The following is a 24,141-nucleotide window of genomic DNA, read 5'->3' on the forward strand; positions in this document are numbered from 1 at the left end:
GCTGCCCGAACCTTGGTCCCGGCTTCCAGCCTCCAGAGCTTCGAAAGGATGAGGGTGAGGCCTAGGCTGCCACCCTGCTGGTTCTCTGGGGTGGTGGCCTCGGCACACAGGCTACCTGGGACCCAGTGTAACAACCCACCCTGAGAAGGGGAGACCCCAGGAGATCCCTGGGTGACTCAGCGGTTTGGCCCAGGGCGGGATCCTGGGGTCCTGGGATTGGGTCCCGCGTTGGGCTCCCTGCATGGAGCCTGCTTCTCCCTCCTCCTGTGTCTCTGCCTCTCTCTCTCTCTCTATCATAAATAAATAAACAAATAAATAAATATTTAAAAAAAAGAAGGGGAGACCCGGGGGCCAACTCAGAGTGTCGGTTTATTATTTTCAGCATCGAGGAGGAAAAAGTCACTTCAAACGGGGCCTCTTCAAGTGATTCTTGGTGAACACATGCCCTGGTGACTTAGGGAAGCCCAGAATTGGGGGGCCGTCCTGGGTACTCGGTGTCCTGCTCTGTACTGGGAGGTCACTGCATGAGGACCCGGCTCGTCGCACTGGACGCGCCCAGGACGGGCCTCCAACAGGATGGGGATCTTCCCCCAGGCCCCACAGCCAAGGACGTCTCTGCGCACGCGAACCCCTACTCCGTATGACACAGGAATAGCTTCCACTGGGACTGCGCACTCTTGGTGGGGTCCCACCAAACGGATGGGGCTGGGGTCCGCTGGTGGAAATGCCCATAGCAGGACGGGCTTTGCTCCCCACTCCCTTGTTGCCGGGCCTGAACGACCCCTCCTGGCTCGTGTTGCCGCGATGAGCGCACGCCCCTGCCTCTTCCTTATACCTCTGCGTTTTGAAGGGCACAACTGTTCCACTCATGGAAATGCACGACTTAACTTCACAGGGGTGTTTAATTTCCACCGGCAACGAAGGGCAGGGGTTGGGGGTGACCCGGCTGTCCCGCCGGGCAGTTATCGTGGGTCGCCTTCCCGGTCACACCAGCAGAGGGGGAACTGGCCACAGCACGGCTGCAGCCAGGGCCTCCAGATGTTGCCCAGCGTATCCAGCTGCAGCGGAACTGGGATGAGGGTCCGGCGATGCTCCTCCACGGCCCGAGCCACTGTGTCCATCACGTGATAGAATGAGGGCTCCGTGTCCGGAGTGAGGGCGTGGGCTTCAGAAGGGTCTCTGGACAGGTCGAAGAGCAAAGGCGGGTCGTGATGGGCTACCTGGTCCCCAGAGCAGGGACAGACCCCTCTCCCGTAGCAGGCACCGGCTCCCTCTGGGTGGAACAGTGGGGTCATGTAGTGCACCTTCCACAGTCTTCCTCCTGAGGGAAGGACAAGGATGTCAGGGGGCTCACGTGGAGACATAGAATGTGTTGCTGGAGACAGGCCCATGTGTCCTTGAAGCAAGGAATGGATAAGCAGATAAGCCAATGTGGCCCAGCCCCGCAAGGGGATGGCATTCTGCCATAAAGATAAATGGAGCTCTGACATAAACCTCAAAAACGGTGAGAGAAGCCAGACACACGAGGCCACAGAGTGTGCGATCCCAGTTGTATGAGGCATCCACAACAGGCAAATCCATAGACCCAGAAAGTAAAAGGGTGGATACCAGTGCCTGGGTGGGAGAATGGGGAGTGAGAGCTAAAGGGGACCGGGTCTCTGGAGGAATGGGATGTTCTGGAACTAGGCACAGATGATGTCTGCACAACATGTTGAATGTGCTAAATGCCCCCAAGCTGTACATTTTAAAAGACTGACTCTTACAGTATGTGAATGTTACACACCGAATTTGCGTGCCTCCAAAATTCATATATCGCAGCCCTGACCCCCAACAGGATGGAACCAGGAGGTGGTCGTTGGGAAGTTAACAGGTCAGGAGGACAGAGCCCTCAGGAATGGGATGAGCTCTGACAAGAGTCAGGACAGAGTTTTGCTTCCCTTGTGTCTCTCCACCATGTGGGGACATAGCAAGAAGGTGGCCATCTACCACCCAGCAGATGTCTGTTGTCTGGAAGCCACCAGTCTGTCCCGAGCTAAGACGGAATCACAACTCGGGAAAGCTGTTGGCAAAGGAGTGAGCTCCTCCTGTCATAGGTTGTCCCAGGCAGGATGCTCAGAGGCTTAAAATGGCACCAGTGAGTCTGGGGAAGCCATGTGTGTCACTGGAGGGTAGAGAGGACTCTAGTGGCCCTGCCTCCTCCAGGGGCAGAAAGACCAGGAAGCAGGGACAGATATGGGTCACAGCTGCTCCTGGGATCAGGAGAAGGAGGCCAGGAAGCACGGCCCTAGGCCCCTCCCTAGCAAGTGTGTGCAAGCAGGAGGGCATGCCCCCTCCTTCTTACGCCCTGCCCAAGTCCTGCTTCCTGGGGCTGGTGCCCCTGTGCTTTGGTGTTTACAGACCTGCACCCTGTGATTAACGTCTCTGTCCTCTGTCCACCTCTGAGCACTTAGGGTGACCTAGCAACTCCCAGTTTGCTCACCTGAGTCATGGGCATAGCCTTTGTCATCTACCATTGTCTCCGGGGTGAAATGGAATACCTTCTGTCACCTGCTCAATAAAGGTCACTCACTACTTCCATAATCCAGCAAATGTGTTAAGAACAAAGAGAAGAGAGATAAAGTCTCAGACCAGATAGTGGTAAACATACACAATAAGGAAACGGTGAAGTGCAAAATGCCTGGGGAAAAAATGCAACTGGTCCAGGTGGCAGGAGGTGATGGTGGAGGTAGGTGTGAGTGTGTGGGGTGCATGGGTGTAGGGGGACTCATTTGGGTCAAGAAAGCCTTGCTGGGAAGGTAATTTTGCACTTGACCATCAAGAATGAGCCAGTCACATGGAGATCCAGTCGCCCTATGAGTGTTCTGAGATGGGGAGGGCCTCGCTCATAGTACAAGGACGAATTTATCCTGATGTGTGTGCAATGGGTGGTCTTGGGATGATTTTCAGCAGGGGGTTAAGTGGATCATGCATGTAGGATGAACAGGAGACCTCTGGAGGCCACTTAGGGGTACCATTGAAGAGGCTTGGGCCGTGGGAATACACTCTACTTACCGTTAAAAAAATATAGAAATATTCGCCCAATAACAGAGATGACAGGTCAGTGATGGGGTAGCCACAGTGTAAAAGAACAGATTTGAACACTGGACCCGGTTATCTGTGCTGCTAGGCATGCATGGTTGTAGACTGGGCTGTACAATGGAATGACGGTTTTTAGAAAACCCTCAAAAAGGGAAGGAGATGTGTAATAAGTGATTTTGAAGAACCAAAAATGTAGCAATAAAAGTCATACCAGATTACAATGATATTGAAAAGAATGGATGAAAAGGAGGGACATTCAAAGAAAAAGAAAAAAAAGATGTCTCTTAAATAAGGGAAATCCCAAGGAGTATGCCTTCGCTCTTGACTCACACCGCTGGAGGCTTCTAAGAGGATGGTTTTGAGGAATGGAAAGGTAAGAGATAAATCACAAGGAGAATACGGCTCTTCCCAAACACCAGAGGAAGAAAAGAATCATAAAACCTACGCAATCACAAAGTCACACATCCAATCAATCGTAGGGCAAATCCAAAAGAGAGGAGAAAATATCAGCACGTGGCAAAATAATAGGGAACTAGAAATGAAGAAAAGTCACTCAATTAGGTGAAACTCTGTTATCAGAAGGCAAAGGTAGCGGTGGAAATCAGCTGCGTATAAAATTTAAAAATAACAGTTTTTGAGCAGATGTAAGAACTGGATTTTCGAAAGAAAAATGACGCCTAAAAACAGAAAACCTCTGGATATGCCAGTTAGCTGAAGATGGAGAACAGATCCATATAAACGTGGAGGCAAATGAAATACAATGAGATTACTTGGGACAGGAGAAACTGTGCTTGATGAAATGAATACTTTTGAAATAAGAAGAATAAGTGGAGGGACATAACATGTTTCAGTTGGGAAAATCTGATATGAAGATAACCAGTCTTCTCCCTGAGTAGAATTTACACATGGGATGCAAAGCCAATTAATTCATATTTCCATAGGATTTTAAATAATCTAGCTGTAAATTTAAAAAAAAATGATTTTACAGTTATTTTAAAAGCCCAGTTGGGCCAAAACAGCCCAGGGAATTTCTAAGTACAAAGATTATTCCGCATGGACGTTGCTGCTTATATCACAAAGTTATGATTATTACAACAAGGAGGTAATGGAGTCATTGAGTTGAGGCGGTTGAGACGGGTGGAAACCAGCGTTGTTAAGGGCAGAGGCTTCGAAGCGGGAGAGGCCGACTGGAGCACTCGTTCGCAGGAAAGCCATATGAAAATCCCATAAGCGCCGGTAATGGGGTGCTAAGGTGATTGGCGGCTTGCGTTAGCAAGGATGTTGCTGATGTCAGGAAAGATCAGTGCCAAGAAACAGAGAAAAGGGCTGGTGTGAAGCAGAGCCACGGGAGCAGAGGCCAAGATGCGACTCAGTCACCCAGAGCACTCACCGTCCCGTTGGCGCCAGCGGGCTGCGTGCAGGAAATTCTCGCAGTAGTGCAGCAGGAACTCGTGGTCAGAGTGTTGCGCTGTCCCCAGCAGCAAGGGCAGCAGGTCCCGGCCATCAGTCACCCTAGACAGGAGCACGGAGACTCACGGATGCTGCAAGTGCGCACACAAGGCACGCGCGAGCCTTAGCGAGCTTGGGGAAGCATTGAAACAACCACTCCCATGACTCGTCTACAGACCTCAGCTTTGGCTAAAAGAGCCCCGAGGATCCGACATGCTCGGCTTGTTGTCACCTGCCCAACCTTATTATGAATGCAAGAAAAAGCTGAGGATTCGGTGAAATGCCTTTTTGGTCTTACACTCTATTGGGCTCTAAGCCATTAAGGGATATGGTGCGTTCTTCATCAACACCGGGTACCATTTCCTTGTCTGCCTCCGAAGCCCCTCCCCAACGCCTGCCTGCCTTGTCTCCCCCCCCCTTTCCAACTTCCTCGTCTTCTTCAGTTTCCAAGATCCAGCTCCAGTCCCATTCAGGATGGGTGGAGGTTTCTTGGGATCCCACTTGCACTTTTCTCCACCCTTCTTAGGAGAAAGCCCAAATCCACCACTTGTGATTTGCAGGGATGGCCCTGAGCATTTTCTGTCCCAGTGACCTGGTCAGTTTTCAGGATCAAAAGTAAATCATCGATACTGAGGATAGATTTTTACAGATGTAAAAGTCTAAAATCTAAAGGGATCTTTAGATCTAAAAAATCTAATCTAATCTTAAAAATCTAATCTAAAAACTCTAATCTAAAAAGGGATCTTTCTCTGTAATTTGACCCATGTTCTTTATCAAGGTAGAGAATTCAGAACCCCAAGTCGACTTTACTTAGAGTTACTAAGTAACTCTAATTTATCATGAAAAATGAAATAAAAGAATCTATCAAGAACATGGATGTGCGTGCATACATGTGTATACATATATATAATTACACCTTCAAATATATGTATTCATATATGCACAAGCACATATATATGCACACACTATATGGCTGTATTTATTTTACCTTCTAGTGCAACAACACATTCGCAATATACATGTCACGTAAATTTGTATTTTTAAAGCAAATGATACATTATAACTTAATTTAAAAATAAGCATCCGGGCAGCCCTGGGTGGCCCAGCGGTTTAGCGCCTGCCTTCAGCCCAGGGTGTGATCCTGGAGACCCAGAATCGAGTCCCGAGTCGGGCTCACTGCATGGAGCCTGCTTCTCCCTCTGCCTGTGTCTCTGTCTCTCTCTCTCTCTGTGTCTCTCATGAATAAATAAATAAAATCTTTAAAATAAATTAAAATAAATTAAAATAAAAATTAGCATCCAATTAGGGGAAAAATATTAAAAAAACATATGATATTCAGTGCAAGAAAAAACAGAATGTTAAGGTGAAACAGTCAACCTCTCTAGTGATAAAACAGTGAAAATTACAATACACACATATATGTATGTTTGTATACACACATATGAGGAACCTATACAGGAATTCATATTTATTTTAGTTCTATTATGTTTTAAAATAGACATCTCCCTTATGGCTGGTGGTGATCCCCAAGGAACGATTTGACAAAACATATCAAGAGATTTACCTATAAATGGCCATATTCTTTGACTCAGGAATTTACGTTCTAAAGGATTCTTACTAAGGAAGTAATTATGACAGGCAGTAACATGACAAGATAGTGGTTATTTTTGTTGTTGTTGTTTGTTTTTTTACGGCAAGGCTAGTGTCCAACTATAAGGGGATGGTTGAAAGAAAATACCACGAAGGCATTAAATTCTTTATTTATTAATTAAATATTAATTATTAAATATTTATTTAGAGGCACAAGGACCTCTAAATCTCTATATATATTTACATAAATACATATAAACTATGGAAAATCTATCTAAAAGATATATCTAAATCTGCATATCTAGATAGATCTAGATGTAGATCTAGATACATGATATATATTGTAAATTTGTAATTGTATGAGGATCGTTTATCATGTGATTGCGTAATAATTATATGATTGTATACATAATTATCAATTATGACATAATTTTATTTTCTACTCCCCCACCCTAAATTTTCTGTAATTTTTAAGACAAAGGAAAATTGGAATCTATGCAAAATCTCTACCACACTACGTGAAAAGGAGCTTCCTGTGATGAACTGTTACCTTTTTCAATGACCGCCATAATAAAATGCCTCCACTTAAGAATCGGGAGAGGAGAAGTGGATTCGTACGTATAAAATGAAGCAGACAGCTGACCCCTGTCGCTAATAACAGGGAGCCTAGAGTGTTGTCCCAGATACTCATTTCATGGATGTGTCATGCAATACAAGAAGGACAATGACATTTCACAGACATGTTTCTGTGCAAAATTGAGTTGCTAGGGTTCCCTGGGCTGACTGTACCTGTCCTGGGGCACCTCACCGCCCCCCAGCTGGACCACGGTGGGGAAAACATCCATCAGGCTGGTGGGCTCGTGGATGACGCGGCCGGCCTGCAGCACCCCAGGCCACCGGAAGATCCCTGGGACGCGGATTCCACCTTCCCAGCCCCCCATCCCTTTGCCACCTGTGTGTAAACATGAACAGAAAAGAATGTGATTGTCCCATGTTTTTTTTGGCAGCGTGTTTTACGATCTTTGGGCGGGGGGGAGGGTACATCCAAGGATGATGTGTCTGTAGTTGATAGGATTCCAGTTTGAATATGATGTGGCTGCCGTGGTACCCACTCTGCTTGGATGCATTGCCTAATTCCTGAGTCCATCACTTGATGGAGGGATAATCAAAATGTGGTGCATCCATACAACGGAAGGTTATTCAACCATGAAAAGGAATGAAGCAGTGACACTTGTAAAAATGTGGATGAACCTGGAAAACGGTGAAGGAAGCCGGTAGCCAAGGACCGCATATACTGCATGGCTCCATTTACATGACATGGTTACGATGGGGAAACACACCGAGACTGAAATAAGTTGGTGCTTGCCCGGGGCTGGGCGAAGGAGGAACCGGGGAATGATTGCAAATGGGTACTGAGTCTCTTTTTGAGTAGGTGACCATGTTCTGCAATTCAGCGGTGGGGACGGTTGCACAATTCCGTGAATATACCAAAACCCATGGCATTGTGCAAAAGGAAAAACACACACACACACACACACAACTGATTTGACCATGACAAATTGTCATTTCCACCCTGAATCGCAAAGCAAAGTCGCTGGTGATTCTCTTGAGGTGGGTGGCCCCATTCCATGGGAAGGGTTGGGAACTGTAGGATGGGGATAAAGACCATACACAAGGATCTGGTCATCTCTCTACCTTTGTAGATTCCATTCCAGCCGCCATATTGCTCCTTTCCGAGTTGGGCCTCTAAAGATCCCCCGTGATCCGACGTAAAATAAACAAGCGTGCTGTTGGTCAACCCTTCCATATCCAAAGTATCAAGGATCTGCCCTGCAGAGGATACATGCATTTGAGCCGGTCAAAATGGAAGAGGGTCTGAAACCAAAGTATTCAGCGTGTGCTTCAGCATTCTGGATCTTTCCGTGAGAAGGAGGCTTTAGCGTTAACATCTAATGGGGGTGAGCAGCAGTAGAATCATGCTGACCCAAGATTCATATATGCCCTTAGATACACCCCATCCTGTTTCCAAAAAGTTTAAGGCAAGCTGTAGGGCATACACTACATAGGACAACATAGCAAAGTCTTAAAAAGGAGGTAGAAGATTATAGAGTCAATCATACTTCAATTTAAAAAAAAGGAAAGGGGGAGAAAAAAAAAAGAAGGAGATGGAGGGGCTCTAGGAAGAAGGCTGACAATGGCATTGGCGACATGTGTCCATTGATGAAGAATAGTTTACACCTCTGGCTCCAGGTGTCTTATAGTCACCTCAAAGGGAAAGCTTATGGTTGATGCAATTTGCCATGTCCATGAGATTTTTTTTTTTTTAACTGGACGAGAAGAATCATATTATTTTATTTCTAACAATGGGCCAGGCTTTTAATCTGCCCCCTGTCATGAGGACCGGACACCGTGAAAGTTGAGTATGGTCTCAAATAGATCCTGTTTTTGGATAGCTTTTCCTGTGACCTAATCTGTGCCGTTAGATCTAAACAGCATGTCTTTGGGGTTCCGGTCTTGCTTTTTGATACGGTCTGATGATCCTGCATTTTATTGGTTCGACTGAGCGCAATTAAGACAATTAATTGTCCATTCACTTAACTTTAAATTAACCGTGTCATTATTTTTGCTCTTTCTTGGTCTCATCCACGGTTCAACCATTTCTTTGTTTTCAGGTGCTTTGTTCTGGACACAGATTTGTGAATTTGCGGTTCTACTAAATCCCCCTCCTTAAATTAATAATATTTTTATTATTTATTTATTTATTTATTTATTTATTATAATCTTTTTAGAACAGCTTTGGGTTTTACGGGTAAGCCGAGTCTTCGTGTCATCAGTGAGCCAATAGTGACACATTACTATTAACCAAAGTCTAGTTTCTGTGGTAGTTCACTCTTGGTGTTGTACATTTTAAGGGTTTTGACCAATGCATAATGCTATGCATCCAGCATTATAGTATCAGACAAAATAGATTCTCTGTCCTAAAAATCCCTTCTCCTTCACCTACCTGCACCAGGACAACGGTTTTCATTTAAAAAATGATCATACTGTGGCTTGAGTTTGAAACTGGAACACAGAGGCACAGAAGCCATAGAGAAGATTCTTGAAATACGGCTTCAGAGTTCCTTATCTTGAGGGACTTAAGGTTTTTTTTTTGTTTGTTTGTTTTTTTTTTTTAACTCTGTACTGGAGAATTTCAGACTTTATCATCCAGTACGTGTTCTATTACCTACATCCTCACCTATATTCACAGAAAAAGTGTTTCCCTCAACTTGCGTCATGGTGAATTGTGTTTTAAACGCTTAATATTTGGTATCACGTAAAACAGCCTGTATTTTCCAGCGATTCTTAATCTCTTCCACACCAGGACCATAGTGCAGTACTGAGTGAGTTTGTCCTGAAGCCCCACTAGGGATGTGATGTGACATTGCTCTTTGCCTACGTGTCTCCCAACGTCCAGCATTTCCCCCAACAATTCACTCAAATAATGCATTTTCCTCCAAGGTGACGTTTTCAACAGATTTTTAAAAGTATGTTTTCTCCTGAAATCTCTGATTCCCATGCTGCTGTAGCTCCTGGCCCTCTCTGTCTGCCACTACATCAACTCAGGGGCACCCAAGTCCTTGGGTGAGACTCAGAAAAATGGCTGTGTCCATATCCATGTACCATTGAAGAAATGTGTGCTGTCTGTCGTGCCAGATACGATTCCAAGCCCAGGGGATGCAGGAGGAAAACAGAGCAAGACCATCCTACCCATGGGGATTTTAATCTATGTTCTCCTGGGAGACAATCGAAAATCACCCCACCTAAGACAGTGATGAGCAGAAACAAAGCAAACACAGTGAGGAAAAGGCTATAATCGCGTACACCCTTCACGTTTGAGGAGATGGCACTACTCACACTGCCTCTCCCAGCTGTCGCCTGGATTAATGTCATCTCATCCCGCATGTCCTTTCCTCCTGCTGTTCCGGGAGGAGCACCAGTTCCGTTTTCACCGGGGAAAAGGCACTTACCCACCATCCAGTCCATCTCTTCCGTGTTATCCCCGTATAGCCCGTGCGCGCTCTTCCCGTGGAACTTCTCGGTAGTGATCAGAGGGGTGTGCACGTGTAGAAAGGAGACAAAGAGGAGGAAAGGTCTGTGCTTGTTTCTGAAAATAAATAACAGCGACTGGAGCCACTTTTACATAAAGCAGAGATTCGGGTCCCGGGGATGCAAAATACAGACGGAGATGATCACGTCCAAACGAGTGTATCTGCTACTCTTTAATGGGATGACTTGACCCTTCTATAAAGCCTGTTGCAAAATTTGCACTGATATTGTGCATTCTTTCCCTGAATTTATCAACTTATAACCCTACATACTTCTGGCAAGCGAAGGTAAGACAGAAGAAGGCCAGGCAACTGTCTGATCTGACAATTATTCCATTCAATTATTTCGGGATATGTTCCCGTGCCGAACATTAGCGTGTAGAACAAAATGACATTGCGTATATGGTTTTCTGTTTAATTGCTCTCAAGCAACAAAGTTTAGGCTCTGACATGATTGTTGAAAAACACACTTTTAAAATGATGATTATTAGGTTATTGATTTCCGTTTGACCGTCCCCCCACCGAGGCGATGCCTCACCTGTCCCTCTCTCCATCTGATCTCTATGACCCACTGTGTGTCGTTAAAGTACAGAAACAAAAGCGAACGTCTTAGACTTACTTGGGGCACCTCAGGCTCACCTGCTGCCGTTTGCAAGCTACGGTTGACCCTTGAACAACACAGGTTCATTGTGTTGCAGATCCACTTATATATGGGTTTTTTTTAAAGATATAAATACAGTACAGTACTATAAATGTATTTTCCTTATGATTTCCTTAATAACATTTTCTTTTCTCTAGCTCACTTTATTGTAAGAACTCATACAACCTATGGGTTGACCGACTACTTATGTTCTCAGTAAGACTTCCAGTCAACAATAGGCTATTAACAGTTAAGTTTTGGGGGAGTCAAAGGTATATGTGATTTTCAACAACACATGGTGTCAGCTGTTGATACCCCAGGGACCCCATGTTGCTCAAGGGTCAACTGTAATTATCAGCTTCATTTCTGACCCATGTTAGGCAATTCCATGAGAAGAACGTTCTGGAACATGATCGCAACCTCATCACCACCAGGTGAATTGGGTTTCCACGGTGTCCCCCACTTTACTGGGACACACTTGGGGAGCATGGAACTGACCCTGGTGTAGCTTTTTACCAGGCCCCTCTTGGCTCTGACATACTGAGTCCCTTTGTGATTCAAATTTACATTTAGGGTCAAGTTAGCAACAGTTCTGATGATAGAGCTTTAAAAATATTTAGAATTTGTTGTAAATCTTCAGTGATTCAGTTTGTTTTGTTAGTTAAATATGGCCTGAGGTGATCAGTCAGTGCTTACATAAGAGGACTGGCTCCAAGTAGGAGGGGCCAGCAGCAAGTTTCAACTGACCTGTCACTTGTTTCAATGGGCGCGATCAAGCTGGACTCAACTGAACAACATCTCTGGCCCAATTTACCAAAAATATCTTTCTGGGCCAGGGCGATTTCCCCATTCATATCTCCATTACAGAAAGGAACTCAAAAGATTTTTTCAAATGCATTTTGAGCATGGACCAGAGCGCTAGGATGGAGCTGACTCTTTGATGCTCACCTTTGGACAAAGGAGGAGACCTCTTTGAGAATAAGAGATGTCGTCCTTTGAAAGTGCATGGGCTGCTCAGTGATGGTGTGGTTTCTCATCAGAAAGCAGTCTGCGTGAACAATCAGGACACCTATAGAATATGAGGTCACGAAGAGCAAGGTGGCAGCTATGGTTGACCAGACGACCGGAGTCCACGAGCCTGACGTCAGGTGGGTGAGTTTCCCAGCAGTGAGCGTGAGGGCAGCGAAGGCCATGATTTGGAAGCAGACATTGAGTTTGTGCTCCATGCCAGCACGCTTCTCTGACAGCTCCCAGTGGATGCAATCTCCCATCATGGAAAAGGGCATTCCGTAGAAATGGTCGAATCCATGGTTGAGTGGGTGGTGGCAGTGATCATTGGAAGATTCACAGTTGAGGCCCAGATGCCATTTTCCTGAAAGGCAAAAAGTACACCCGCATGACAACTAGTTGATCGCTGGCTGGTAGGTATTGTGTGCTTGCTGCATTCCAGGTGCTCTGCTGGGTTCAGGAATAGGGCAGGGAAGTTGAGGTGCACGGGTAGAGTTCCATCACAACCTGGCTTCACTGTTACAGGGGAATGAGGACCCTGCGTGGCGACGTTACACGATACATGGTTTCCTGAGCTGCTGAAACAAATTTCCAAAAACGCGGTTGCTTAAAATAATAGCAATTCATGCTCACCCAGTTCTAAGGCCACGAGTCCAGAATCAAGCTGTGACAGGGCCATGTTCCCCCTGTAGGTTCCTGGGAAGGATCCTTCCTGCCTCTTCTAGCTTCTGGGGACTCATGCATTCCTTGACTTGCGGTCATATCCCTCCCATCTCTGCCTCTGTGGCGACACGAACTTCTCCTCCTCCGTGTCAAATATCCCTCTACATCGCTCTTAACAGGACCCTTGCCCTCGCATATAAGGTCCACCTGGGTAATCCAGGATAATCTCCACATCTCAGGATCCTTGAATTAGTCCCATTAGCAAAGACCCCTTTTCCATATAAGTTAATATTTTTTTTTTAGCTTCCAGAAAGTAGGACACGATATCTTTGGTGACCATGATTCAGTCTACTGTACCTGAATTTGCAAAGGTCTGTGACTGAGCAATAAAGAAGGCACGGAGCAGTCTGATTGCTCTAGAAAACGCAATCTGCTATAATCAGTGGGTATAAAAGATTTCCCAACTTTGGAATTATCTTTCTTTCCCTGTCTTTGTTAAACCACTGTAACGGTGGTCAGAGTCATGGTAGGCCATAGGTTCTACATGGCACAGGTTTCAAGTACAATCAATGGCACATGCTTCTCTATGGTCACTCCTAGAGTGTTGATAGAGACCTATGTGCCTTCCCACCACCCCAAATGGCATCTCTCATCCAGAAAGCCTCATGCAATTTTCCAATTTTCCAAGGAACGTTCCACAAAAATAGATTTCTCTCTTGAAAAATGATAATAAGCCTATTGCATTTGATATTCAGTGTATCAGCTAGTGTTGCTCTTCATGATCAATAGATGGCACTGTTAATAAAAAATTATTACTATAACATGATAATGGTAGTGACAGCTTGGGCCCCTATCAAGAAACGATTATCCTTCATCGTACTTCATTCTATATATGACATGGTTTGTTGACATCTAGAAACATAAGTATGCTATTTATGGAAGCAGAGAGGGAAGTAATTAAGCCTTGCAGTCGCATTTTTGTGCAGAATTTAGGGAAAACAGCATTATGGAAGTTGATGGTAATTTGGTGACTTTAGGAAAAAAATTTCCTTTTTTTAAAAAAATCAAGGTGCATCAACAAATACCAAGAAATGCCAGGTGTTTCATTAAGCTGATATTTCTTGAGCAACTACTTTGCAGTAAGCACTCTTTTTTTTTTTTTTTTTTAAAGATTTAATTTATTTATTCATGATAGACACAGAGAAAGAGAGAGAGAGGCAGAGGGAGAAGCAGGCTCCATGCAGGGAGCCCGACCAGGACTCAATCCCGGGTCTCCAGGATCACTCCCTGGGCCGAAGGCAGGCGCTAAACCGCTGAGCCACCCGGGCTGCCCCCAACACTAAGCACTCTTTGTAGTGAGGTCATCCCTGCATTCATGGAGCTTTCTGTCTGGAGGACAATCCCACTGCCTCAAAACCACTGCCTTTCCAACCTTTTTGGTTGAATATACTCTCCATAGAAAAGAAAGGTGCTTAATACTAAAAATGTACATACCTATTAGTCCAGTGGCGTATCCTCTGTCTTTTAATATTTTTGCAAAAGTTGTCTCATTGGTCGGAAGCCCTCCAGATACTCCGGTCCATTGAAGAACACGATAACCATTACTGGAAACCATACCTTTGGGGAACCATTTTCAAAGAAACGTTACCATCGCACATTGACAGATTCTATCATTATTATTAATTGACAGATTTTATCACTATTATTAATTTTTCACTTAAAATATGTGGTGAAAATTTTTTTTTTAATTTTTATTTATTTATGATAGTCACACAGAGAGAGAAAGAGAGAGAGGCAGAGACACAGGCAGAGGGAGAAGCAGGCTCCATGCACCGGGAACCCGACGTGGGATTCGATCCCGGGTCTCCAGGATCGCGCCCTGGGCCAAAGACAGGCACTAAACCGCTGCGCCACCCAGGGATCCCCTGTGGTGAAAAATTAGTTGAAAACTTAGCAAGAAGGCTTAGTGTCCTTTTACGTGAAGGTTATAAACACAAAGAGACTTAAGTAAAAAAAAAACAGACTTAAAAATGGTTTTATCATTTCACCAAAGTCTTTATATAATGCAGGGATTCTCAAACTCACCTGTACTTTGGAATCATTTGGGAAGCTCCAAAATATTCTGAAACCTGGTTGTCAATCCATAAAGTTTTATTTTATATTTTATTTATTTTAATATTTTATTTATTTATTTATTTATTTATTTATTTATTTATTTATTTATTTATTTATTTTAGGGAAAGAGACAGAGGGAGTGAGCAGGGAGAGGAAGAGAATCTCAAGCAGACTCCAGGCTGAATGTGGAGCCTAATGTGGGGCTGAGTCTCATGACCCTGAAATCATGACCTGAGCCAAAACCACGAGTTGGATGCTTAGGCAACTGAGCCATCCATCTGCTTCCGCTCCCCACTAGAGACTGTGGTTTTAGTTGGTTTGGGGGTGGAAGTGCAGATTTGGAACGGTTGCAGGATACCGCAGACAATTCGTATGTGCTAACAAAGTAGGACGCCACGGATAAAAATCACACGGACTCTGATATATCCAGGGCATCTACTCCAGTGTTTAAAAAAAGGTAAATTAAGCATTTTTCTAAAGTTCTGCAGTATGCAGTGGAAAACCACCGATTTGGAAGATGCTCTGTGCCTCCTAGATCATTTTGATGAATGCAGCTCCGTCTTGCTAGAGATCTACCTGGTTCCAAGAGTGAATCTACCTCATCAATCATTATTTAGGAAGTTGGAGAATTCTTTCTGAGATTTTTCTAAACCTTTGAGCATGCGTCTGGTTCAGGGGAAGACTAGTGAGACATACATGGTTCTTGGCCATAACAAAGACAGCCGGCGTGTTTCTGCTTACGTTGGGCGGGACTCCTTCTTCCCTGGGGCATGACAGGGTGCCAGGGACCCACACATGTGAGGGTCTAGAGTCCGTTTGATGTGTCCCACAGCCAATTGGTCTCTAGTTTAGTTTTTCAAACACAAGTCCACTAGTTGAGGAGTTTCTGTGAAGGTCTTTCAAGATATGGTTAACAATTGCAATCAGTTGGCTTTAACCAAAGGAGATAGCCCTTGATGTGGAGGTTTCTTATCTTTAGGGTCAAAGAGCAGAAGCACTCTAAGGACATCACACAGACTTTTTGAACTTTTCGTCTACTCCCTGCTCAATCCCCCTGTCTGTGTGACCTCACTATCTGTGGGGCTCTATGGCTCTTACTGACCTAATCTGATGGTAAAAACATGGAGGGATTAGATTATTGTCTACCCACAGGGAGAATAATCTCCCCCACCCTTTAATTCCTCTAATACCGGGAGCTTTTTTTTTTTTTTTTTTTTTTTATTTATGATAGTCACAGAGAGAGAGAGAGAGGCAGAGACACAGGCAGAGGGAGAAGCAGGCTCCATGCACCGGGAGCCCGACGTGGGATTCGATCCCGGGTCTCCAGGATCGCGCCCTGGGCCAAAGGCAGGCGCCAAACCGCTGCGCCACCCAGGGATCCCACCGGGAGCTTTTTCTTCTCCAGAACCATGGTTGGACATGAGGGAGGACAAACCTGATCTCAGAGGGTATCTGCCCGTTAGGAAGGCAGCCCTGCTTGGGGTGCACACTGAAGCAGCCGCGATGTGCTGGGTGAGCATCACCCCGTCCTCTGCGAGGCGGTCAATATTTGGAGTCCTGCAGAGGGAAACAGGAACAGTTTTATTCCTTAACAAACAAACTCAACAGGCTTTTCCACAGGCACACCTACATAGTCAATAGAAAACCAGGCCATCATCATGTAACACATCAAGGTGTTCTTGGGAATGACCAAAAGGCAAGATCTTCAAATGTCATCCAAACCATCAAAGAAACAGAAACTCAATTTGATATTGTTTGCTAAGTTTTTGCAACTCGTACTGAGATGGGCATTAGGGGAAACTCAGAATTGAGAGTCTGCAGGGCCCTTTCACGTGGGATTCACAGTTTTGATTGGGAAATTTGACCTCCTGGCACCAACATATGGTAGTTGGTACGGGAGGGTGGGATTCAGATGTAGCTTCGTGCTGTGGCCTGAGCCGGGCCCTCGAGGGTAATGGGAATGTGACTAAGGCGATGCAGTGAGCTCATTCTCAGAGAGATGGACCAGCACTGACAGATAAGCATGTCGTGGTGGTGACATGGATTCGGCTGTCTGAAGCAGAGCTTTTCAGCAGGAAGCGCTGAAGTCATGTATGAGCGAGTGGTCTTGGCCTGATGGGTAGAAGTGGAGCATGAGTAAGCTCGGGCCTTTGCCTCAGATGCAACACAAATGTTTTTTCAAACACTGTCTATCACAGGCCGTGCTGATGGAAACCATGTCTCAAAGTGAAGTGATGAGTCACAGGCAGGATGAATTCGAGCTGGGGTTAGTGCTGGGGTGGGAAGAAGGAAGGGTGAGAGGGTGATCAAGGAAACATGCACAGAACCCTGTCGAAGTCTGGATCGCACGTATGAAGAGCGAGATCCATTGTCACTGGTGCCTTCGTCGGGATGCCCGATGAGCGATTCTCGGATCCTTGCCTGATGCTGTTGTTGCCATAGCAGCCGATATCGCCGATGCCAAAATCGTCCGCCATCAGAAGAAGGATGTTTGGACGCGAACCGGATAAATCCCTGCAAGCCGAGGGCCTCGCACCCAGAAGCACACCGACCATCACAGCCAGCCAGCTCCTGAAAGACAAGGTGCCGATGAACGCCTCACCCTGCTTCCCATTTCATTTACGTGACTTCTGTACATGGGATTTTTTTAGGGGTGTCACCATTTTAGGGGACTTTGATATTAGCATCCCACTGCAGAAGAGTTTGAGTCCATTCTTAGGCATTTAATTTTTTTTTTAGCTGAAGACAATTCATGCTCTTGATGGTTTTATTTCCACTGTAAATTTTTTTTTGAAGCCCTGTTGTTAGATCATCATACCCATGATTAAGAAAAAGCCCTAATTTGGTTTCTTATTATGCATGGATCAGGTCCAAGGAACGTCTATAGCTCCTTCCCCTTTGCCTCTTGTTTATTTTTCCTTAAATAAGTGAACGGTGCTGAACTGGGTTATCTTTGGCACTTTGTGGGAGTGGACCTACTGACCAGAGTAAGGCAGAGGGGAAAAGTCAGGGCAATGGTTTACCGATATCATCTGGTGATTCTTTTTTTAAAAAAAAATTATTAAAGATTTTATTTATTTATTCATGACAGACACACAGAGAGAGGCAGAGATATAGGAGAGGGAGAAGCAGGCTCCCTGCGGGACTCGATCCCAGGACCCTGAGTAACGCCCTGAGCCAAAGGCATATGCTCAAACCACTGAGACACCCAGATGCCCTCCACCTGGTGATTCTGAGTCCATTCAAAGTCTCCGTATAGTCCAGCACGAATGTGACCGACCTTTTTCGCTCACTGATACCTGATGGGAAGTGGGTCTGTTGGGGTGATGGAGGTTCCAGCCCAGGGTAGAGACTCCCTCGTGCTGGCATATCAGAAGGAAGAATTGCCACAAAGGCTGGTGGCTGTTTCACCTTCATCACTCCCATAACTGTGGCGTCCATGGAGCCACTTTGGCCACGTCCACACAGAGCAGGACAAGAGTGTTCCAATCCCCAGTGCCATGAAATACAGATGGGATCTGAGTCTCTGAAGAAGATTGGCCATATGGGCTCCATGGAAAATATGAAAAGATTCCTTCAGAAGCTCCCGGATGGGGGGAGTGTGAGTCACTGATATGAATCCTGAGTCCCAGGACCAGTCCCCCCGATGCACAATCAGCGCTAGGTGAGCAAGCCTACTGTGTCGACGCATCCTGGCAAAGGGACGTACAGAAATGTAGAAGCAGAAACAGAAGATTAACGATCACCCGTAATCCCGTCTTACCAGGAATGCTCCAGATGCAGCATATTGTCTTCTGCCTTTTATTCCCTGTAGGAAATAAAGAGGTGTATTATAACAAAGGCAGCAGATTTGCACCAATTCCATATGTAAAATAGTAAGTACGGAGCAAAAGGGCGACTTTCTCTCTGATGCTCTCAATAAAACCTTAAAACAATGACTGAAAACTCATGAAAAGAATGATCTTCCTTATCGGAGAGACTTAAGATGCTGAATGCTGCGTAAAGAATATAGGACGCGTGTCTATTGAGGGCCAGGTGGTAAGCATTTAAAATATTTGGGGGGGATCCCTGGGTGGTGCAGCGGTTTGGCGCCTGCCTTTGGCCCAGGGCACGATCCTGGAGACCCGGGATCGAATCCCACGTCAGGCTCCCGGTGCATGGAGCCTGCTTCTCCCTCTGCCTATGTCTCTGCCTCTCTCTCTATCATAAGTAAATAAAAATTAAAAAAAAAATTTAAAATATTTGGGGCTTTCCTGCCCCGATGGTCCATTCTGTGGCTGTAACACAGCAGCTGTCATGGACAATACACACGTGACTGGGGTTGCTGGCTTCCGCTGCAACATTATTTGCAAATCAGGTGATGTTTGCCCCCGTGAACCGCAGATTTGTGAACTTTGATATCGAATGTAGAAAAGAGAGAAAATGCAAAATTAAGTGATAAGATTATTGACTTGAAATAATCTCCAATATCCATCTTTTAAAAAAAATTGTCATACATGCATAGAACGAAATGTACCGTCTTAGCCATCGTTAAGCACGGAGCTCAGGGGCCTTGAGCATATTCACACAGTTGTACAACCATCGCCACCACCCACGTCCAGAAATTTCTCATCCATCCAGAGTGAAACTCTGTCCCCATTAAATATGAATTCTTCGTCGAATTCCCCAGCTCCTGGCTCAGACATGAAGGGAAAGCCAAGTTGGGGTTCTGTGGGTCAGGGACCTTGACCTGGCATGGCCTTTGCAGTGACCTGAAGTCCTACTCATGAGTTATTTGAAGAGATCTTGGCTTCCATAGTTGGGGGGCTTCTGAGCCCAGAGGGCACCCAGCCCTCCTATGAGTGCCACCCCCCACCCCGAGGAGGGCCAGATGGGCTCCTCGTCCTTCCAATCCAGCCTGACCTTTCCGTGCCCTTCATGTTCTGTGAACATCAGTCCTTGGCCACAAGGTGGTAGGGGTTTTTCCCAAGCTCCTTGGCCATCTCAGGTGATTTCTCACACCGTTGCACACTTGTTTCACCTCAGCAGAAGGGCAGGGTAATGAGCCTGTGGTCAACCAGATGCCCGTAATGCGCGGAGAGGACAGGGCCAAGCATGTGTAGAGAAAGACCCCACGGAATAAGTTCATTTGTGGGCTGTACGTGGACACCGCACGTAGGGTGGTAGGGAAGTTTTCAGATGCGATAAAGGCTGACGGGTTCCATCACCGGGCAAAGTCTAGCACCAAACCATGGCTGTTGATTTGCTTTATTCATTTCCAGGAAGGATTTTAGTGAGGTGTGAGCCACCCAGCTCCATGGACTTTTTTTTTTGCTGTTTTCCCTTCTGGAGGATGTATGGTGTCTTGTGATTATACCTATGTGCTGTTCCTATCATCCAAGACGTTCAGTTTACATCGGGGCTCACTGTTGGTGGTGTCCATTCTGTGGGTTTGGACAAACGTATAATGACATGGATCCACCATTGTAGCATCCTACAGAGTGGTTTCACTGCCCTAAAATCCCCTGTGCTGCACCTGTTCATCCCTCCCTGCACCAACCCCGGGCAACCACTGAGATCTCCCACTGATGTTTCTGCAAAATCCCTTCTAGAGGATTGCCAGAGACTGCCTCCGAGGATGGGGGGGCGGGGCGAGGGGGGGGCAGGGGGAGGGTGCCCTGTAGGGGGGAGGGGGCCCTGTAGGGCGGAGGAGGGGGATGGAGGAGGGGGATGGGGGAGGGTCCCCAGCAGGGCGGGGTGAGCGGGTGCCTTGCAGGGGAGTTGGGGGGGCCGGGGGTGCAGGGGGAGGGTGCCCTATAGGGCGGAGGGGGGGACAGGGGGAGGGTGCCCTGTAGGGTGGAGGGGGGGGACGGGGGGAGGGTCCCTAGCAGGGTGGGGGGAGCGGGTGCCTTGCAGGGGGGGTGGGGGGTGCCCATAGGGCAGGGGGGCGGGGGAGGGTGCCCTGCAGGGCGAGGGGGCACAGGGGTAGGGTACCCTGCAGGGTGGGGAAGACGGGGGAGGGTGCCCTACAGGGCGAGGTGGGGAGGGAGGGTGCCCTGCAGAGCGGAGGGGGGCTAGGGGAGAGTCCCGTGCGGGGCGGGGGTAGGGTGCCCTGCAGTGGGGGGGGGGCAGGGGGGAGGGTGCCCTGGGGGGGGCGGCGGGGGAGGGTGTCCTGCAGGGTCGGGTGGGGGGACGCGGGAAGGGTGCTCTGCAGGGTGGGGGGGGTGGGGAGGGTACCCTGTAGGGTGGGGGGGGTGGGGAGGGTACCCTGTAGGGTGGGGAGTGTTGGGGGTGCCGTGCAGGGTGGGGGGGCGGGGTGAGGGGGCCGTGCACGGTGGGGGGACGGGGTGGGGGGGCCGTGCAGGGTGGGGGGACGGGGTGAGGGTGCCCTGCGGGTTGGGGGCGGCTGGGGGGGGTGTCCTGCAGAGCGACGGGGGGCGGGGCGGTGCCCCAGCGTGGGGAGTGCTAGGGGGTGCCCTGCAGGGTGGGGGGGGCAGGGGGGAGGGCGCCCTGTAGGGCAAGAGGGGGCGGGGGAAGGGTGCCCTGCAGGGTGGGGTGGTGGGGACGGGGGAAGGGTGCTCTGCAGGGTGGGGGGCGGTGGGGAGGGTACCCTGCAGGTTGGGGCGGCTGGGGGGGTGCCCTGGGGGGAGGCGGGGGGGGGGGGGAGGGCGCCCTGCGGGCAAGAGGGGGCGGGGGAAGGGTGCCCTGCAGGGTGGGGTGGGAGGGATGGGGGAAGGGTGCCCTGCAGGGTGGGGTGGTGCGGATGGGGGAAGGGTGTTCTGCAGGGTGGGGGGGCGGTGGTGAGGTAACCCTGCAGGTTGGGGCGGCTGGGGGGGTGCCCTGCAGTGCGGGGGGGGTGCCTTCTAGGTCGGGGGGGGGGTAATGGGGACGGTGGGGGTGGAGGGTGCCCTGCAGGGCGGGGAGGTCTGGGGGGGTGCCCTGCGGGGTGGGGTGGGGGGGACGGGGGAAGGGTGCTCTGCAGGGTGGGGGGCGGTGGGAGGGTACCCTGCAGGTTGGGGCGGCTGGGGGGGTGCCCTGCAGGGCGGGTGTGGGTGCTGCTCCGGACAGCTGCGCAGCATCCCGGCGCTCGGGCCCCGCGGGGAGGGCGTCTTACCTGAGGGGCTGCGCTCCGGGAGCGAGGCGGGGGCGGGCGCTGGGCGCTGGGGCGCTGGGGCGCTGGGGGTGTGGGGTGGGCGCCGGCCCCGCGGGGAGCGGAGGCTGCGAGTCCCGGGCCTGCGGGCCGCTGCACGCATGTGCGCAGCGGACTCGGGCCTCAGAGCGCAGGCAAGGAGCTGGCGGGAAGCAAGTTCGGTTGCGCAGGGAGCGGCCCCCCCCCCCCCCGCCCACCCGCCCCGTCCCGCCCCCGCCCTGCAGGGCACCGTGGCCGGGTCGCACCGGGGACCCGCTGTTCTTCCGCAGGAGCCTTACCGCAGCGGGGCGGCCCCTCGGGCTGAGCACAGTGACTCATTCATTCCCCCTCCGGACTGTGTTAACCCCCGGGGGAGCTCGCCTGCTGCGCTCCCTTCCAGACAGGGGAAGCCCCGGCCTTGACGAATGCCTCTTGAGCAGGCCTGGCATTTTGTGGCTCCCCCTCCCCCTGCCCCTGCCCCAGCCCCCGCATCTGCCTCAGAAATGACCAGATTACCAAAAGAAGAGGAAAAGAGCCGAGGACAGCTGTGCTCACAGCACCGAGCATCATCACCGCCGGCAGGTTTGCACCTCCCTAACCCTTCCACCGTGCCCGTGAGCTCCTTCCACGCCCAAAGCCCATTCCTGTTTGTGTGTTTTCTATTCACTGGCAGCCACCTGTCTTCCTTCCTCCGGTGGGGGGCAGGATGCAGATTCCAGGCATACGTGATCCTTTTCAAAGGCTTCTCTGGATGAGAGCTCTCTGCACACTTCCCGAGGGGGAATCACATGCAAACGCCCGAACTTGTAGCCCCCCTCGTGCATTTTTGCTCTCTGTGAGCTCGGGGGAGGCCTGATGTGAGGCTCACGCGTGGCCCATAACCATCTTATGACTTTGCGGCTTCAAGAATCCGTCATGAATTGAACAAATCATAGCAAAAAGGAGGTGAGCGCCTTTCCGAAGGAGCAGCTGGTGCTTGTGGTGAGGCCGGTGAATGATGCTGGGGGGTAAGGCACTAACGGGTACACTGAGGCTCTGGGCCCAGACTTACAGCGACCGGGAGCCTCTGGATCCTCTTGGTAGCTGAGAAATCCCAGGAACAAGCCCTTGGAGACTTTTCACTGTACGTGCCCCACACGTAGCACCTCTTGAGACACCTGTTTTTCTGCTGCCCTGAAATGGGATCATTGTGCGTTTTGGTTTTGAGTCATTTGTGGCTCTAAGATGACATGTAACACTGTGTCTATGTGGCTGGCATCACTTCCTGCCAGGATGGGCTCTAATTCGCACCACACCCCCTCCCCATCCAGCTTCTACTGTATTTGCTTTTGTGCGTCCCGGCGGTGGCCGTGGAGTCTCCAGCAGCAGCCCAGACATCACAGGGAGATGGTAGATTGGCCTTAGAAGCAAACCAGGCTCCCTGGGGAGCAGGTCTGTTTGCAGAGATTGCATAATAGGATGACGGCTTCCAGGATTCCAGGATTAGAGTATCCTTGAGGTGTGACCTCCTTGCAAGGCTGGCTCCTTGCTTCTCCAGAAATGATGGAGCTCTGGCTGAAGCTGTGTGCTTGGCCGATGACATGCCTGCCTTTTTCGTGGTATTTCTCACCTCAACACACGTGTCTCCATGTCGTTGCACACATATCCCCATTTCAGACACATGATAGGACCGCAATAAAGGGTGATTAAATGAGAAAATGTGTTGTGATAGAAGCCATTCTTCTATCTATCCAACCACCTATCATCTATTCGTCCATCCATCCATCTATCCATCCATCATCTATTTATCCATCCATCATATCTATCATCTATTGATCCATCCAACTATCGAGAATATCTACTATCTATCCATCCATCCATCATCTATCCATCTGTCCATCATCTATCCATCCATCATCTACCTATTCATCCATCACCTATCATCTATCCATCCATCCATCTGTCCATTCATCATCTAACCATCCATCCATCATCTATCATCTATTGATCCATCCAACTATCGAGAATATCTACTATCTATCTATCAACAATCCATCATCTATCCACTGATTTATCCATCATCTATGTATCACGCATGCATCCAATAATCATGTATCTATCCATCAATCCATTCATCCACCTGTCTTATCTGCCATCTATATCTATCCACCTTTTCATCCATCCATCCATCCATCCATCCATCCATCCATGTATCTATCTATCTATCTATCTATCTATCTATCATCTATCTTCTAAGCATTTCTTCAATCACCTATTTTTCTAGGAGTGTGTAACTGAATCTTGCATCCAGGCTGTGTCAGTGCGATGCTATATCCACCTATACGTGCAGCTAATGATGCTCACCTTCCGGAGAGGTGTGCGTTGAGGCTTAAAGATGCAATGCTGATAAGACACATTTAGAC

At 48.4% G+C, this 24,141-nt stretch overlaps 2 protein-coding genes across 7 annotated transcripts in view; one reads left to right on the plus strand and one right to left on the minus strand.

The window, feature by feature from the left end:
• Positions 1-349: 349 nt before the first annotated feature.
• LOC140629117 (arylsulfatase L-like) lies at positions 350-22,943 on the minus strand. Of its 6 annotated transcripts, XM_072818595.1 has the most exons (12): positions 21,725-21,804; positions 19,534-20,054; positions 18,395-18,439; positions 17,053-17,202; positions 16,067-16,188; positions 14,011-14,133; positions 11,794-12,217; positions 10,128-10,264; positions 7,813-7,947; positions 6,907-7,069; positions 4,469-4,590; positions 350-1,321 (listed from the first exon to the last, which is right to left on the minus strand). In XM_072818595.1, exons 3-12 carry the CDS (start codon positions 18,415-18,417, stop codon positions 963-965), a joined length of 1,758 nt encoding a protein of 585 aa, XP_072674696.1. In that variant the 5' UTR covers positions 18,418-18,439; positions 19,534-20,054; positions 21,725-21,804; the 3' UTR covers positions 350-962. The 6 variants fall into 6 exon arrangements, with proteins under 6 accessions (XP_072674696.1, XP_072674698.1, XP_072674697.1 ...); XM_072818597.1 differs by lacking the exons at positions 19,534-20,054; positions 21,725-21,804 and adding an exon at positions 22,791-22,943; XM_072818596.1 differs by lacking the exons at positions 19,534-20,054; positions 21,725-21,804 and adding an exon at positions 22,256-22,404.
• Positions 21,970-24,141, plus strand: part of LOC140629115 (arylsulfatase H-like) — a 30,640-nt gene continuing 28,468 nt past the window's right edge. Inside the window, exon 1 of the mRNA XM_072818593.1 lies at positions 21,970-22,321. The gene's annotated coding sequence lies outside the window, so the exon portion shown is untranslated. The remainder of the gene's footprint in view (positions 22,322-24,141) is intronic.

The sequence above is a fragment of the Canis lupus genome, chromosome Y (genome assembly GCF_048164855.1).
Source record: "Canis lupus baileyi chromosome Y, mCanLup2.hap1, whole genome shotgun sequence".
In the NCBI taxonomy this organism is placed as follows: domain Eukaryota; kingdom Metazoa; phylum Chordata; class Mammalia; order Carnivora; family Canidae; genus Canis; species Canis lupus.